The sequence below is a fragment of the Pleurodeles waltl genome, chromosome 6 (genome assembly GCF_031143425.1).
Source record: "Pleurodeles waltl isolate 20211129_DDA chromosome 6, aPleWal1.hap1.20221129, whole genome shotgun sequence".
NCBI classification, from domain to species: Eukaryota; Metazoa; Chordata; class Amphibia; order Caudata; family Salamandridae; genus Pleurodeles; species Pleurodeles waltl.
Window position 1 is genome coordinate 74,300,702 of NC_090445.1, and position 12,901 is coordinate 74,313,602.

Genomic DNA, 12,901 nt, shown 5'->3' on the forward strand with positions numbered 1-12,901 from the left:
TGGTGAGTTCTAAAGAAAACCCAAGACTTCCAAAGATGTTACGCAAGACATTTCACAGCTACGTTCTTGTTTTAGTCATCCACGTTTGCTCACTTCTCAAACCTCCTTCCTAAATAAGTAACATTACGTCACAGTGCCAAATGGTTTTGCATCAGGCCAGATGGGGCAGATTTCAAAACGGACTTAATCCTTGCCTCTGAGTTTATGAGGGAGGAAGACACAAGCGCCAAATCTCGGCCTCCAGAAGCAGGAGTATGTTTGTATTTCTCTTCCTCAGGTGCTCCCTGCGGTGCAAATAAACTGAGTTTGTGTTTACAGTTTTATATAGCGCGAACCTCACTCGTAGGTATTGCAGCGCTTTATATGGGCACCAGTTTCATTACACAAGGACACGTTCACTTTTGTGGGTGCGGGGAGATCAGTGATTTGTCCAGAATTCCAGGTAGTTGAAATGACGCCGGGACTTGATTCTGGTTTCCCACACGGTAGGTCTGGCCGGAGCCCCACATCCTGTGACATTACTACTTGCATGTAATGACAATATACACAGAAACCTTACTTGAGGTTGGAGACTAAGAGTGACATTACCCACAGCTCCTTTACCTGGTGACAGGGAATGACTGACACCTCTCTCTAACCTGCCGGTGCTGAGGGTCTCTTCACTCCCATCCTGTCACCGGCAGGATCCGCAGCGCCCCCGCGTTCCTCCCTCCCTTGTTGATACATGGACTGAAGAAGGGCCGCAGGGTGGGGGGGGAAGGAGGCCCCGGAGAAGGTGAAGAGCAGAGACCGGTCATCCACATTGTACACCGAGAGCCTGCCCGCCTCATAGTCCAGGAAGAGACCCACAGCCCTGGGGGGCGCACGGGGGGTCAGGAGGGTGGAGGGGAAGGTGCCAGCTCTGTATTCACCATCTCTGAGACACACTGCCCAGTATCCGTTCTTAGGTGATAGTGAGATCTTCCCCTTCCTGCTCACAGCCTCGTCACACACCCCCAGGTCCCAGCCCATCTTGTCCCCCACCTCCACCTCCCAGTAATGCCGCCCGGAGCTCAGCCTCTCTCTCCCCAGGACAACGAGGACCGAATTGAATTTCTGGGGGGTGTCGGGCAGGTCCTGTGCTCTGTCTCTGTGCCTCACGCTCCTTCCGTCCTCGGACAGGATGAGGCACCGATGCGCAGTGTCAGGATCCAGGGTCACCGCAGCTGCAAGACACAGAAGCAGAGGTCAGAGCTCAGCAACCAATGATCACATTAGTAATTACAGCCCCCCAGCCACTGACCGCCCACAGACACGGACTCACAACACCTCAGTCCTGTATCCATCCACATTCCTACCAATGAATCATTCAGTCCTCGCACTTCTCCTCGCCTCTTTCTTTACCAGAAACACAATGCTCTGGAGCTGGTGAAACAAAACACACAATCCAGCCCTGGAGGGGACAGTGAACGGCTCTCTGTGGCCCTGCACTGCCGGGGTCTGCAGTACCCGGTTCTCGGTGCCAGGTTCTAGACTGCTGGCTCTAACATTGTGGGAAACGTTTCATATCACAAGAATTACAGAATAAGAAAAGTAATCAAAAGGGTTCTCAATGTAATCAGCACAAGTAACTGATTTAAAGAAATCCCACTAATGGTATGGCTTTATAGAAGAAGTACATTATAAAGGCTGTTCAACAATGGGAACCCCTCAGCCCACAACCCCCGTCTTCACACCACCATCCCAACATCCCACCCAATGTCTCCTCTTTACTAGTGAAATAACCTCCCTGTCCACCTATAGCCATAAGCACCTTCAGGCCGTCGCTCTGCTGGACTCTCTGCTATACAGCTGCTCATGAATAAAAGGGCTTTTGTTTAAAAATGGAAAACAAAAATATGGGAGAAATATGGAGAACCAAAATCTGTGGGAGAAATGTCACAAACAGAGACGTCCACGTGGAAATAGCTGCCTCCAGTTTATACAACTTTATTTCATTTTATTATTTCACCGACTGAAATGCAACGTTCCTTGCTATTTACTTCTGAGTTGAGGTTCCTTGGTGGATTTTTAATGCAAATTCAATCACAACGCTAGAAACATCATTTTAAGGTTTCTGCAGAGGGGACAATCGAAAGCTCCCCCACATCTGACACTTTTTCACGCAGACCTGGTTTATTATGAGTCAGATGCAAGGTTTTAAAACTTACCAGATCTGAATCACACAATATGAGATTATTTCAGTGTGATAATGCAAGCAGGGCGCATCTCATACAGCAAAGCAGCCGTGGAGCCTTGTATTTTAAGAGTGGGTTGTGGGGTCCACCTGAGACTCGACAAAGGGAACCAGAATGGGGGTTCTCAACAGTAGAACCTTGAGCAGAGAGTGGTTTACTGCGCACAGCAGAGCACCGGAGGCTGTGTAAAGAAATCTGGGATGCAGTGGCCACTGTAAGGCGTTGTGCAAAGTGGAGGCTCGAGGCTGTGCAGTGATTGCACTGCCATGTAGGGAATGAGGTTGGCCCATTGGACTATGCAGTGTAAAGACTGGGGCTGTGCAGATTGCACTATGCTGTGCAAGGATTGAGACTGTGCAAATATTGGACTATGCAGTGTAAGGATTGGGGCTGTGCAGATTGCACTATGCTGTTTAAGGATTGAGGGTGTGCAGAGCTTGAACTATGCTCTGCAGGGACTGAGAATGTGCAGGTATTGGACTATGCTGTGCAAGGGCTGAGGCTGTGCAGGGGCTGGACTATGCTGTGCAGAGAATGAACCGGTGCAGAGATTGGACTATGTTGTGCAGAGATTGGAATATACTGTGTAGGGACTGAGGCTGTGCAGCTTTGACTGTGCTGTGTAGGGACTGATCAGTGCAGATATTGGACTATGCTTTGCAGGAATTGAGGGTGTGCAAAGTCTGGACTATGCTGTCTAAGGACTGCGGCTGTGCAGATTGGTCTATGCTCTGTAGGGATCGAGAGCATGCAGAGATTGGACTATGCTGTGAAGGGACTGAGCTGTGCAGATTGGACAATGTTGTGCAGGGATTGATGTGGTGCAAAGATAAGGGCAGAGGCAATGCAGAGGTTGGACTATGCTGTGCAGATATTGGACTTTGCTGTGTAGGGATTGGGGCTATGCAGGGATTGAGACTGTGCAACGACTGGGTTGTGCTGTGTAGGGATTGGGTCAGTGCAGAGATTGGACAATGCTGTGCAGAAAGTGAGGCTGTGCAGAGACCTATGTATTTAGTGTTGGGACCGAGGCAGTGCAGAGATTGGATTATGGTGTGTAAAGATTGAGGGTGTGCAGACTGGACACTGCTATAAAGGGATTGGGCAGTGCGTAGAATGGACTGTGCTATGTAGGTATTGAGGCTATGCAGAGATTGGACTATGCTGCGTCAAGATTCAGAGTGTGCAGAGATTGGACACTGCTATAAAGGGATTGGGTTGTGCGTAGAATGGAGTGTGCTCTGTAGGGATTAAGGCTATGCAGAGATCGGACTATGCTGTGTAGAGATTGAGGCTTTCCAGATAATGGACTGTGCTGTGCAGAGTCTGAGGGTGAGCAGGGTTTGGACTCTGCTGTGTGAAGACTGAGGGTGTGCAGACTGGACGATGCTGTGTAGCGATTGAGGGTGTGCAGAAGTTGGATTATGCTGTTCAGGGATTGAGGCTCTGCAGGCACCAGACTATGCTGTGTTTAGAATGGCGAGATGAGCACAGAATGACGAACATGCCAGAGTGGAGAGGGCTCAGCTCTGACTAGAGGACGGTGCAAAGTGCCAAGGGCTGTGCAGACTGTGGAGATTTGTGCACTGAAGAAGTGGGCAGGGGTTTGAGGGCTTTGTATTCATTTATTTGCAGTTTTTATAAAAAGCAAACAAGCCCCAAAATTGTACCTGAGTGGGTTACATAGCAACAGTTACTACTGCAGTCAAGCAATTTACCAAAGAACAGATGTAGGGGTTACGAAGTCCAGCAACAAATTACACAATTATCGAGTTTAAACAGACGTCTTATAGATGAACAGAATTATTGAATCATCTAGATATGCGGTGGCTGTAAAGAAAATCACAAAAATTAGAGGCAACCACCTCGGTGGCGTAGATCATAGTTGTTGAAGAAAAGCAAGTTTCTAATTACCTTCACTGGATGTGATTGGTTTAAAGACCAGGGTGGAGAACCTGGTGTCTGAGATGATCAGGCCCTGTGGCACGAGCCCTTCCACCAACAAGAGAACTAATGAGTGGTCCATGTAAATGTGAAATGAGTCAGGTGGTCTCAGACCACCTTGTGATATGTGTGTGTGGCATATTCATGTATTGGTGCACCTAATCACAAAAATATCCTCATCACTTTGGAAAATGAACTGATTTTGCCTCTGACGTTGAACGTGAGTCCTTCAATTACGCATTCTCCAAAGCAAAGAAGGTGTGGAAAATGAAGGGGCCGGGTTTCACATTCTACTGCCGATGTGACTTACTAAGTTATTCATTCCCCATTAAAATACCCCTCTGGAGCATGCACCAAACACCCCAAAATAGGAATAACAGAAGAATTATCTCATGAAATCATCTTATAATTGACAATTTCTAACAAAGCCCCTGATGCATTACTTCTTGGTTCATTTATATTTCCAACAGAAATATTTTCTGCCCATTGTGTAATTTCTGGAGTAGTTTAATTCAGAAACACTGAACCAGAGAATGAATAATTGATCAGAAGAAGCAGTGGCTCTCAAAACTCACCATCCAGTTGCCAAATTGTTCCTTTAAAGCGTGGCACTGAAAGCAAACGGAAATACAGCTCACAGAATGCACCAAGTTTTTAAAGGTAAATCCAGGACTACAAACTGGGTGCCCTACTGACAGGGGTCATGGAGGGATATCTGCCAACCCTAAACTCTGCAAAACAAGGACAAAGCTGTTGCCAAGCTTGGCCTATACTTAGCAGTATAATGACTGTCAATGCACAGTAGCCAGGGTTGGTAACACGGACAGACTCCTGTGTGCTAAAATAATCCTGCCACTTACCAAATTATTCAGCCTTCCTTTATCACAAACGAGTTGTGATACATCTATATTTTTAGGTTAAAGCACTTTCCTACAGATTATAATGTATACTGAGGGTTTGCTGTTATTTACTATGATAAAATTCAACCGCCGTACTGACAACTAAGGACAAGGTAATTTAAATTAGATCAGTGGGTTAATGCACCTGCTGCGCAGGGTCTCAAATAGGAGAAACACAAAAAAAATAGAAATAACATCACATGGGATAAATAGAAATGGTGATAACTCAAAGGTTCTATATTACTGCAGAGTGCTAAACGAGGAGCTAAAAGCCACTAGCAGACATCAAACAGTTACAAAATGAGGCATAACCTACAATCGCACAGTACACATTTTTACACATCTCTAACTCCACTTCACATTCATCCTTTGAAAAAGTCAATATGGATGTTTGTGAGCTGTGTTGCAGCTTTACCTTGTAATGTGTGTGGGGGCAAATGTGTCATACAAGGGGGTTTATCTCTAAACTCACTGATGCGTATAGAAATAGGGTCTCTACGCATATTTCACGAAGGTCTAACAAGAGGCAATATTTGTCACTAAAGATGAATGGCTTCATAAGTATTTTGAATTTGAGTGTTACACAAATATACTAGTGTATTATACTAGGGGTTTGAATTGTGTCAATTTTAAATGAAACAAGCACTGGCCCAGACAATAAATCGGAAGGCAGCTTTTTGGCTTTGTTAGTTGTTGTTTTGCTAATTTTTTTTTTAAAAAACGTTATTGTTGGGAAGCTGCCATGCCTTCATTAATCTAAAAAAAAAAGACAATTAATGGAAAAATCTTTTTTTGGTCAATATAAAGCACACATTATTATAGCAGTCCCTGTCACCGAAGGGAACTTTTCAAGATCAAAGCCAGATCTAATGGCAGTTTCTCTAAGGGAACTACTTTGTGTGTGGGTGAAAGGGCAAAATCCCGTACCTCAGAGTGATGTGGGCAGACCCCTGCCATATGATGAAGTCTGGCTCACAATCCATATAGCTATGCTAAAGACAGGGGCCACAATCCTGGTCAGAGTAAGTCACACATAATCCAAATTATCCTGTACCCACCCTCTAGTAGCTTGGCACTGAGCAGTCAGACTTAACTTAGAAGGCAATGTGTAAAGTATTTGTGCAATAAATCATACAGTAACACCTTGAAAACACCACAAAAATGCACCACACAGGTTTAGAAAAATATAAGATATTTATCTGGTTACAGTTAAATTAAGGTCAAAGCGATAAAGATTTGATAATCACAAGTTGAGATATCACTTTTGCAGGATTAAAAAGAGTCTTAGATCTTATAGATCAACGATTGTCTCTTGTTAGCACAAAGTACCTGGTTTGCATAAAAAATAAAATGCACTGAGACCGAAGAGGAGAAGATTTGTGAAAAAATAAGGTGTGCGTTGGAATTTCTGGCCCGGCACAGACGATGCGTCGTTTCTTTCTATGCTGCAAGGGGCTTTGCGTTGATTTCCGGCACGCAGTGTTGGTTCCTCACTGCGATGCGGGTTTTTCTTCGATGGCCAGAGACAATGCGTGGAAAACCTTGGAGTGCGGGACGAAGTCACAGGCATTGCGTCGATCCGGTAGGCGATGCGTCAGAGTTTCTGTCGCACGGCAGGTACTGCGTCGATTCTTCACTCAGGAGATCGGGCTGCTTTGATCCAGCTCGGCTGTGCGTCGATCCAGTAGGGCGGTGCGTCAGATTTCCAGTCACAACGCAGGCAATGCGTCGATTTTTTTACTCGGGAAGTCGGGCTGCATCGTTCCTGTTTGGCTGTGCAGTGATTTTCTCATTGCAGGGCATGCTGTGCTCCGTTTTCGGCAGGCTGTGCGTCGATTTTCGGCACACAAGGAGTTCCTTGAAGAGAATAAGGCCCTCATTACAACCCTGGCGGTCGGTGTTAAAGCGGTGGTAAAACCGCCAACAGGCCAGCAAATTTTTGTTTTTTAATCATGACCATGGCGGAAACCGCCAACATAGACAGCCACTTTAACACTCCGACCGCCACGGCGGTACAAACAAACACCGCGGCGGTAACCGCCAACAGACAGGCGGAAGACAATGTACCGCCCACAGTATAACAACAGGCCAATCCGCCACCTTTTCCGGGGCGGATTCATCACGAACAAAAACACTACGGAAACAGGACTTGGAAGGGAAAACGCTCACCTCGACACACCCTGTAAGGAAATGCCTCCTTGGCATGGTTACCCCCTGACTTCATGCCTTTGCTGATGCCAAGTTATGATTTGAAAGTGTGCTGAGGCCTGCTAATCAGGCCCCAGCACCAGTGTTCTTTCCCTAACCTGTACTTTTGTTTCCACAATTGGCACACCCTGGCATCCAGGTAAGTCCCTTGTAACTGTTACCTCTGGTACCAAGGGCCCTGATGCCAGGGAAGGTCTCTAAGGGCTGCAGCGTGTCTTATGCCACCCTGGGGACCCCTCACTCAGCACAGACACACTGCTTGCCAGCTTGTGTGTGCTAGTGGGGATAAAAAGACTAAGTCGACATGGCACTCCCCTCAGGGTGCCATGCCAACCTCACACTGCCTGTGGCATAGGTAAGTCACCCCTCTAGCAGGCCTTACAGCCCTAAGGCAGGGTGCTCTATACCATAGGTGAGGGCATAAGTGCATGAGCACTATGCCCCTACAGTGTCTAAGCAAAACCTTAGACATTGTAAGTGCAGGGTAGCCATAAGAGTATATGGTCTGGGAGTCTGTCATGCATGAACTCCACAGCACCATAATGGCTACACTGAAGACTGTGAAGTTTGGTATCAAACTTCTCAGCGCAATAAATGCACACTGATGCCAGTGTACATTTTGTTGTAACATACACCCCAGAGGGCACCTTAGAGGTGCCCCCTGAAACCTTAACCGACTACCCGGGTAAGCTGACTAGTTTTAGCAGCCTGCCACACACCAGGCATGTTGCTGGCCACATGGGGAGAGTGCCTTTGTCACTCTGTGGCTAGTAACAAAGCCTGTACTGGGTGGAGATGCTTCTCACCTCCCCCTGCAGGAACTGTAACACCTGGTGGTGAGCCTCAAAGGCTCGCCCCCTTTGTTACAGCACCCCAGGGCACTCCAGCTAGTGGAGTTGCCCGCCCCCTCCGGCCACGGCCCCACTTTTGGCGGCAAGGCCAAAGGAGATAATGAGAAAAACAAGGAGGAGTCACTGGCCAGTCAGGACAGCCCCTAAGGTGTCCTGAGCTGAGGTGACTCTGACTTTTAGAAATCCTCCATCTTGCAGATGGAGGATTCCCCCAATAGGTATAGGAATGTCCCCCCTCCACTCAGGGAGGAGGCACAAAGAGGGTGTAGCCACCCTCAGGGCTAGTAGCCATTGGCTACTAACCCCCCAGACCTAAACACACCCCTAAAATCGAGTATTTAGGGGCTCCCAGAACACAGCAAGATAGATTCCTGCAACCTAAGACGAAGAAGGACTGCTGAGTTGAAAAACCCTGCAGAGAAGACGGAGACACCAATTGCTTTGGCCCCAGCTCCACCGGCCTGTCTCCCCACTTCTAAAGACACTGCTCCAGCGACGCGTTCCACAGGGTCCAACGACCTCTGAAGCCTCAGAGGACTACCCTGCATCTAGAAGGACCAAGAACTCCAGAGGACAGCGGCTCTGTTCCACAAAGACTGCAACTTTGCAACAAAGAAGCAACTTTGAAACAACACACGTTTCCCGCCGGAAGCGTGAAACTTTGCACTCTGCACCCAACGCCCCCGGCTGGACTTGTGGAGAACAAACACCACAGGGAGGACTCCCCGGTGACTATGAGACCGTGAGTAGCCAGAGTTGACCCCCCTGACCCCCCACAGCGACGCCTGCAGAGGGAATCCCGAGGCTCCCCCTGACCACGACTGCCTGCTTCAAAGACCCGACACCTGGTAAAGGCACTGCATCCGCAGCCCCCAGGACCTGAAGGATCCGACCTCCAGTGCAGGAGCGACCCCAAGGTGGCCCTCTCCCTTGCCCAGGTGGTGGCTACCCCGAGGAGCCCCCCCTTGCCTGCCTGCATCGCTGAAGAGACCCCTTGGTCTCCCATTGAAACCTATTGCGAGCCCGACGCTTGTTTGCACACTGCACCCGGCCTCCCCCGTGCCGCTGAGGGTGTACTTTTTGGGTGGACTTGTGTCCCCCCGGTGCCCTACAAAACCCCCCTGGTCTGCCCTCCGAAGACGCGGGTACTTACCAGCTGGCAGACTGGAACGGGGGCACCCCCTTCTCCATTGAAGCCTATACGTTTTGGGCACCACTTTGACCTCTGCACCTGACCAACCCTGAGCTGCTGGTGTGGTAACTTTGGGGTTGCTCTGAACCCCCAACGGTGGGCTACCTTGGACCCAACTTTGAACCCCGTAGGTGGTTTACTTACCTGCAAAACTAACAAACACTTACCTCCCCCAGGAACTGTTGAAAATTGCAGTGTGTCTAGTTTTAAAATAGCTATATGTCATTTGTGTGAAAACAGTATATGCAATTTTGCTAATTCAAAGTTCCTAAAGTTACTAAGTGAAGTACCTTTCATTTAAAGTATTACTTGTAAATCTTGAACCTGTGGTTCTTAAAATAAACTAAGAAAAGATATTTTTCTATACAAAAATCTATTGGCCTGGAATTGTCTCTGAGTGTGTGTTCCTCATTTATTTCCTGTGTGTGTACAACAAATGCTTAACAGTACCCTCTGTAAGCCTACTGCTCGACCACACTACCACAAAATAGAGCATTAGAATTATCTCATTTTGCCACTACCTTACCTCTAAGAGGAACCCTTGGACTCTGTGCATGCTATTTCTTACTTTGAAATAGTACATACAGAGGCAACTTCCTACACACCCCACGAGGAACGAGGACGCCATGGAGCCAGAACTCCATATTCTACCTGCCTTTGTCTTCCTGCTCCTCTACCAGGAGCACGAACGCCGGCAGCGAAGACCACGGTGAGTACTGCACCTACGACACAGAGGAGGGGGGAAGGAAAAGTGTGACACATAAACGCAACACCCCCACCCCCACACACTACAGCACACACACTAATACATGTTGATACATTACAGTTACAACCCCCCAACCCCCCGGAAGAATGCAAAGACAAAAGGAAATGATTGTAACGATTGTAATCAATTAAAATCCAGTACTCAAACATATATATATATACAGTATTAACAAATATATACACCAAGAATACAAGTCCAGGTACTGCACCATTTATAGTCCGTGGTCCACTGGGCCCAAAATGCATGGGTGAAACCCACACAAGATACCCGATCAAAACCGGAGAGAACACTGCAGGGGCATCAGATAGAAATACAACAGGCACCTCAGGGGGAAGGGAAGGGGAGGCACTTCAGCCGGATGAGTGCACAACGCCATATCCATGAGGGGGCTCCATGCCCAATGCTGTATCCTGGGGAGTGCAAAGCCACAGTCTCTCAAGTCTCTCCAGTGGGTGGGTTACCCACTGCTTTATCCTGGGGAGTGCAAAGCCACGGTCTCTCAAGTCTCTCCAGTCAGTGGTTTGCCCACTGCTTTATCCTGGGGAGTGCAAAGCCACAGTCCTCAAGTCTCTCCAGTGGGTGGTTTGCCCACTGCTGTATCCTGGGGAGTGCAAAGCCACAGTCAAGCAAGTCTCTCCAGTGGGTTGTTTGCCCACTGCTTTATCCTGGGGAGTGCAAAGCCACAATCTCAAAAGTGGATAACAGTCTCCACTGATTCTTGAGGGGGCTTGGTGCCCAGAGTGCTTCATCCTGCCAAGGACAGAGGTATTGGATATGATACTCCACTGGTTCTGGAGGGGGCTTGGTGCCCAGAGTGCTTCATCCTGCCAAGGAGAGAGGTAGTGGATGCCTTTCTCCACTGGTTCTGGAGGGGGCTTGGTGCCCAGAGTGCTTCATCCTGCCAAGGACAGAGGTAGTGGATGTGATACTCCATTGGTTCTGGAGGGGGCATGGTGCCCTGAGTGCTTCATCCTGCCTAGGACAGAGGTAGTGGATGCCTTTCTCCACTGGTTCTAGAGGGGGCTTGGTGCCCAGAGTGCTTCGTCCTGCCAAGGACAGAGGTAGTGGATGCCTTTCTCCACTGGTTCTGGAGGGGGCTTGGTGCCCAGAGTGCTTCATCCTGCCAAGGACAGATGTAGTGGATGCCTTTCTCCACTGGTTCTGGAGGGGGCTTGGTGCCCTCATCCTGCCAAGGACAGAGGTAGTGGATGTGATACTCCACTGGTTCTGGAGGGGGCTTGGTGCCCAGAGTGCTTCATCTTGCCAAGGACAGAGGTAGTGGATGTGATACTCCACTGGTTCTGAGGGGGGCTTGGTGCACAGAGTGCTTCATCCTGCTCGTGTCGTCCTCAGTAGCAGCGGTGCTTGCGGCGCTCATTGGCATGTGGTGCTGGTGGGTGGCTCAGTGAGCGTGATGCTGGCGGCAGTGTCCTTGGCAGCGGTGCTGGTGGCGGCGGTGTCCTTGGAAGCGGTGCTGCTGGCGGCGGTGTCCTTGGCAGCGGTGCTGCTGGCGGCGGTGTCCTGGGAAGTGGTGCTGGTGGCGGCGGTGTCCTTGGCAGTGGTGCTGCTGGCGGCCGTGTCCTTGGCAGCGGTGCTGCTGGCGGCCGTGTCCTGGGAAGCGGTGCTGGTGGCGGTCTTGTCTGCCGTGCAGGTTGGCAGCGACTTCCCTTTCTTTCTGTGCCCCTTCCCCACCTTGGATGGTGGCGCAGCTGTCTTCCCACTCCCAACGTTAGTCCTGGGAGAGCCCTTGGTGGCAGGTGTTTTGCCTTTCTCCCTCTGGGCAGTGGCCAACTTCTTATGCTTCTGAGGGGGGGACTGTCCGTGGTCTGGCTCCTTGGCACACTGGCTGCCCTGCTGCTTGGTGCACTCCAGAAGCTGGTTACTGCTGGCACCACTGTTCCCGCTGATGTGGTGGCTGAGGTGAAGGGTTGGGACCTGGAAAGGAGTGCCCTAGGGGACTGACGGGGTGGGGGAGGTGAGGGGAAGAGGTCAAGGTTGGACAGGAAATGTTTTTTAGACACACTGGGATGGGTAGATGGAGGGGGTTTGGGAGTGGAGGAAGAGGTAGTGGTTGTAGGAGGTGTACGTTTGCTGACTTTGGGTGAAGGTGCATGGGCTGGAGGCTGTCGTGAGGTGGATGGCTGTTGGGTGGGTGTGTGGCTGCGTTTGTGTACCTTGGGAGGTGGGCCTTACAGACACACTGGGAGAGGACATGGGATGTGTGAATGGTAGTGGGGATGGTGAGTGCACGTGAGCGGTGTGTGGTGATGCGTGTGCTGATGATGGACGTAGTGGATGAAGATGTAGTGCATGCAGGTGTGAGTGGAGACGTGACAGGGAGGGAGGACGGAGACGAGGAGGAGGGGGACACAGTGGAGGCAGTGGCTGTTGGTATGTCTGATGGGTATGATGCTTGTGTGAGTGCCTGTGGGATGTGTGATGCTTATGTTTGCCAGAGCCTCCCTTGTGTGTTGAGGTGTGTGCATTCTGGTCTGATGGTGTGCTTGGGATAGGCTGAGGTACAGGGGTTTGGGTCTGGGTGGAGGAAGTTGGAGGAGGGAGGCTGGACACAGGGACAATGGCTGCCATCAGTGCTGGGGCCAGAGTCTGAAAAGCTCGCTGTTGGGCTGTCTGACCAGAAAGAATGCCCTCCAGGTATGCATTTGTCTGTTGCAACTGCTTCTCTACACCCTGGATGGCATTCAGAATGGTAGACTGCCCAACAGTGAGGAATCTCAGGAGGTCAATGGCCTCCTCACTGAGGGCAGCAGGGCTGACAGGGGCATGGGCTGAGGTGCCTGGGGCGAAGGAGATGCCCACCGTCT

The 12,901-nt window shown here is 49.7% G+C and overlaps 1 protein-coding gene across 2 annotated transcripts in view; it reads right to left on the reverse strand.

The window, feature by feature from the left end:
• Positions 1 to 231: 231 nt before the first annotated feature.
• Positions 232 to 12,901, reverse strand: part of LOC138299224 (E3 ubiquitin-protein ligase TRIM39-like) — a 183,561-nt gene continuing 170,891 nt past the window's right edge. For both annotated transcript variants that reach the window (XM_069237351.1, XM_069237350.1), the window contains one exon: positions 232 to 1,205. In XM_069237351.1, coding sequence (XP_069093452.1) covers positions 634 to 1,205 — 572 coding nt within the window. In that variant the 3' untranslated portion in view covers positions 232 to 633. The remainder of the gene's footprint in view (positions 1,206 to 12,901) is intronic.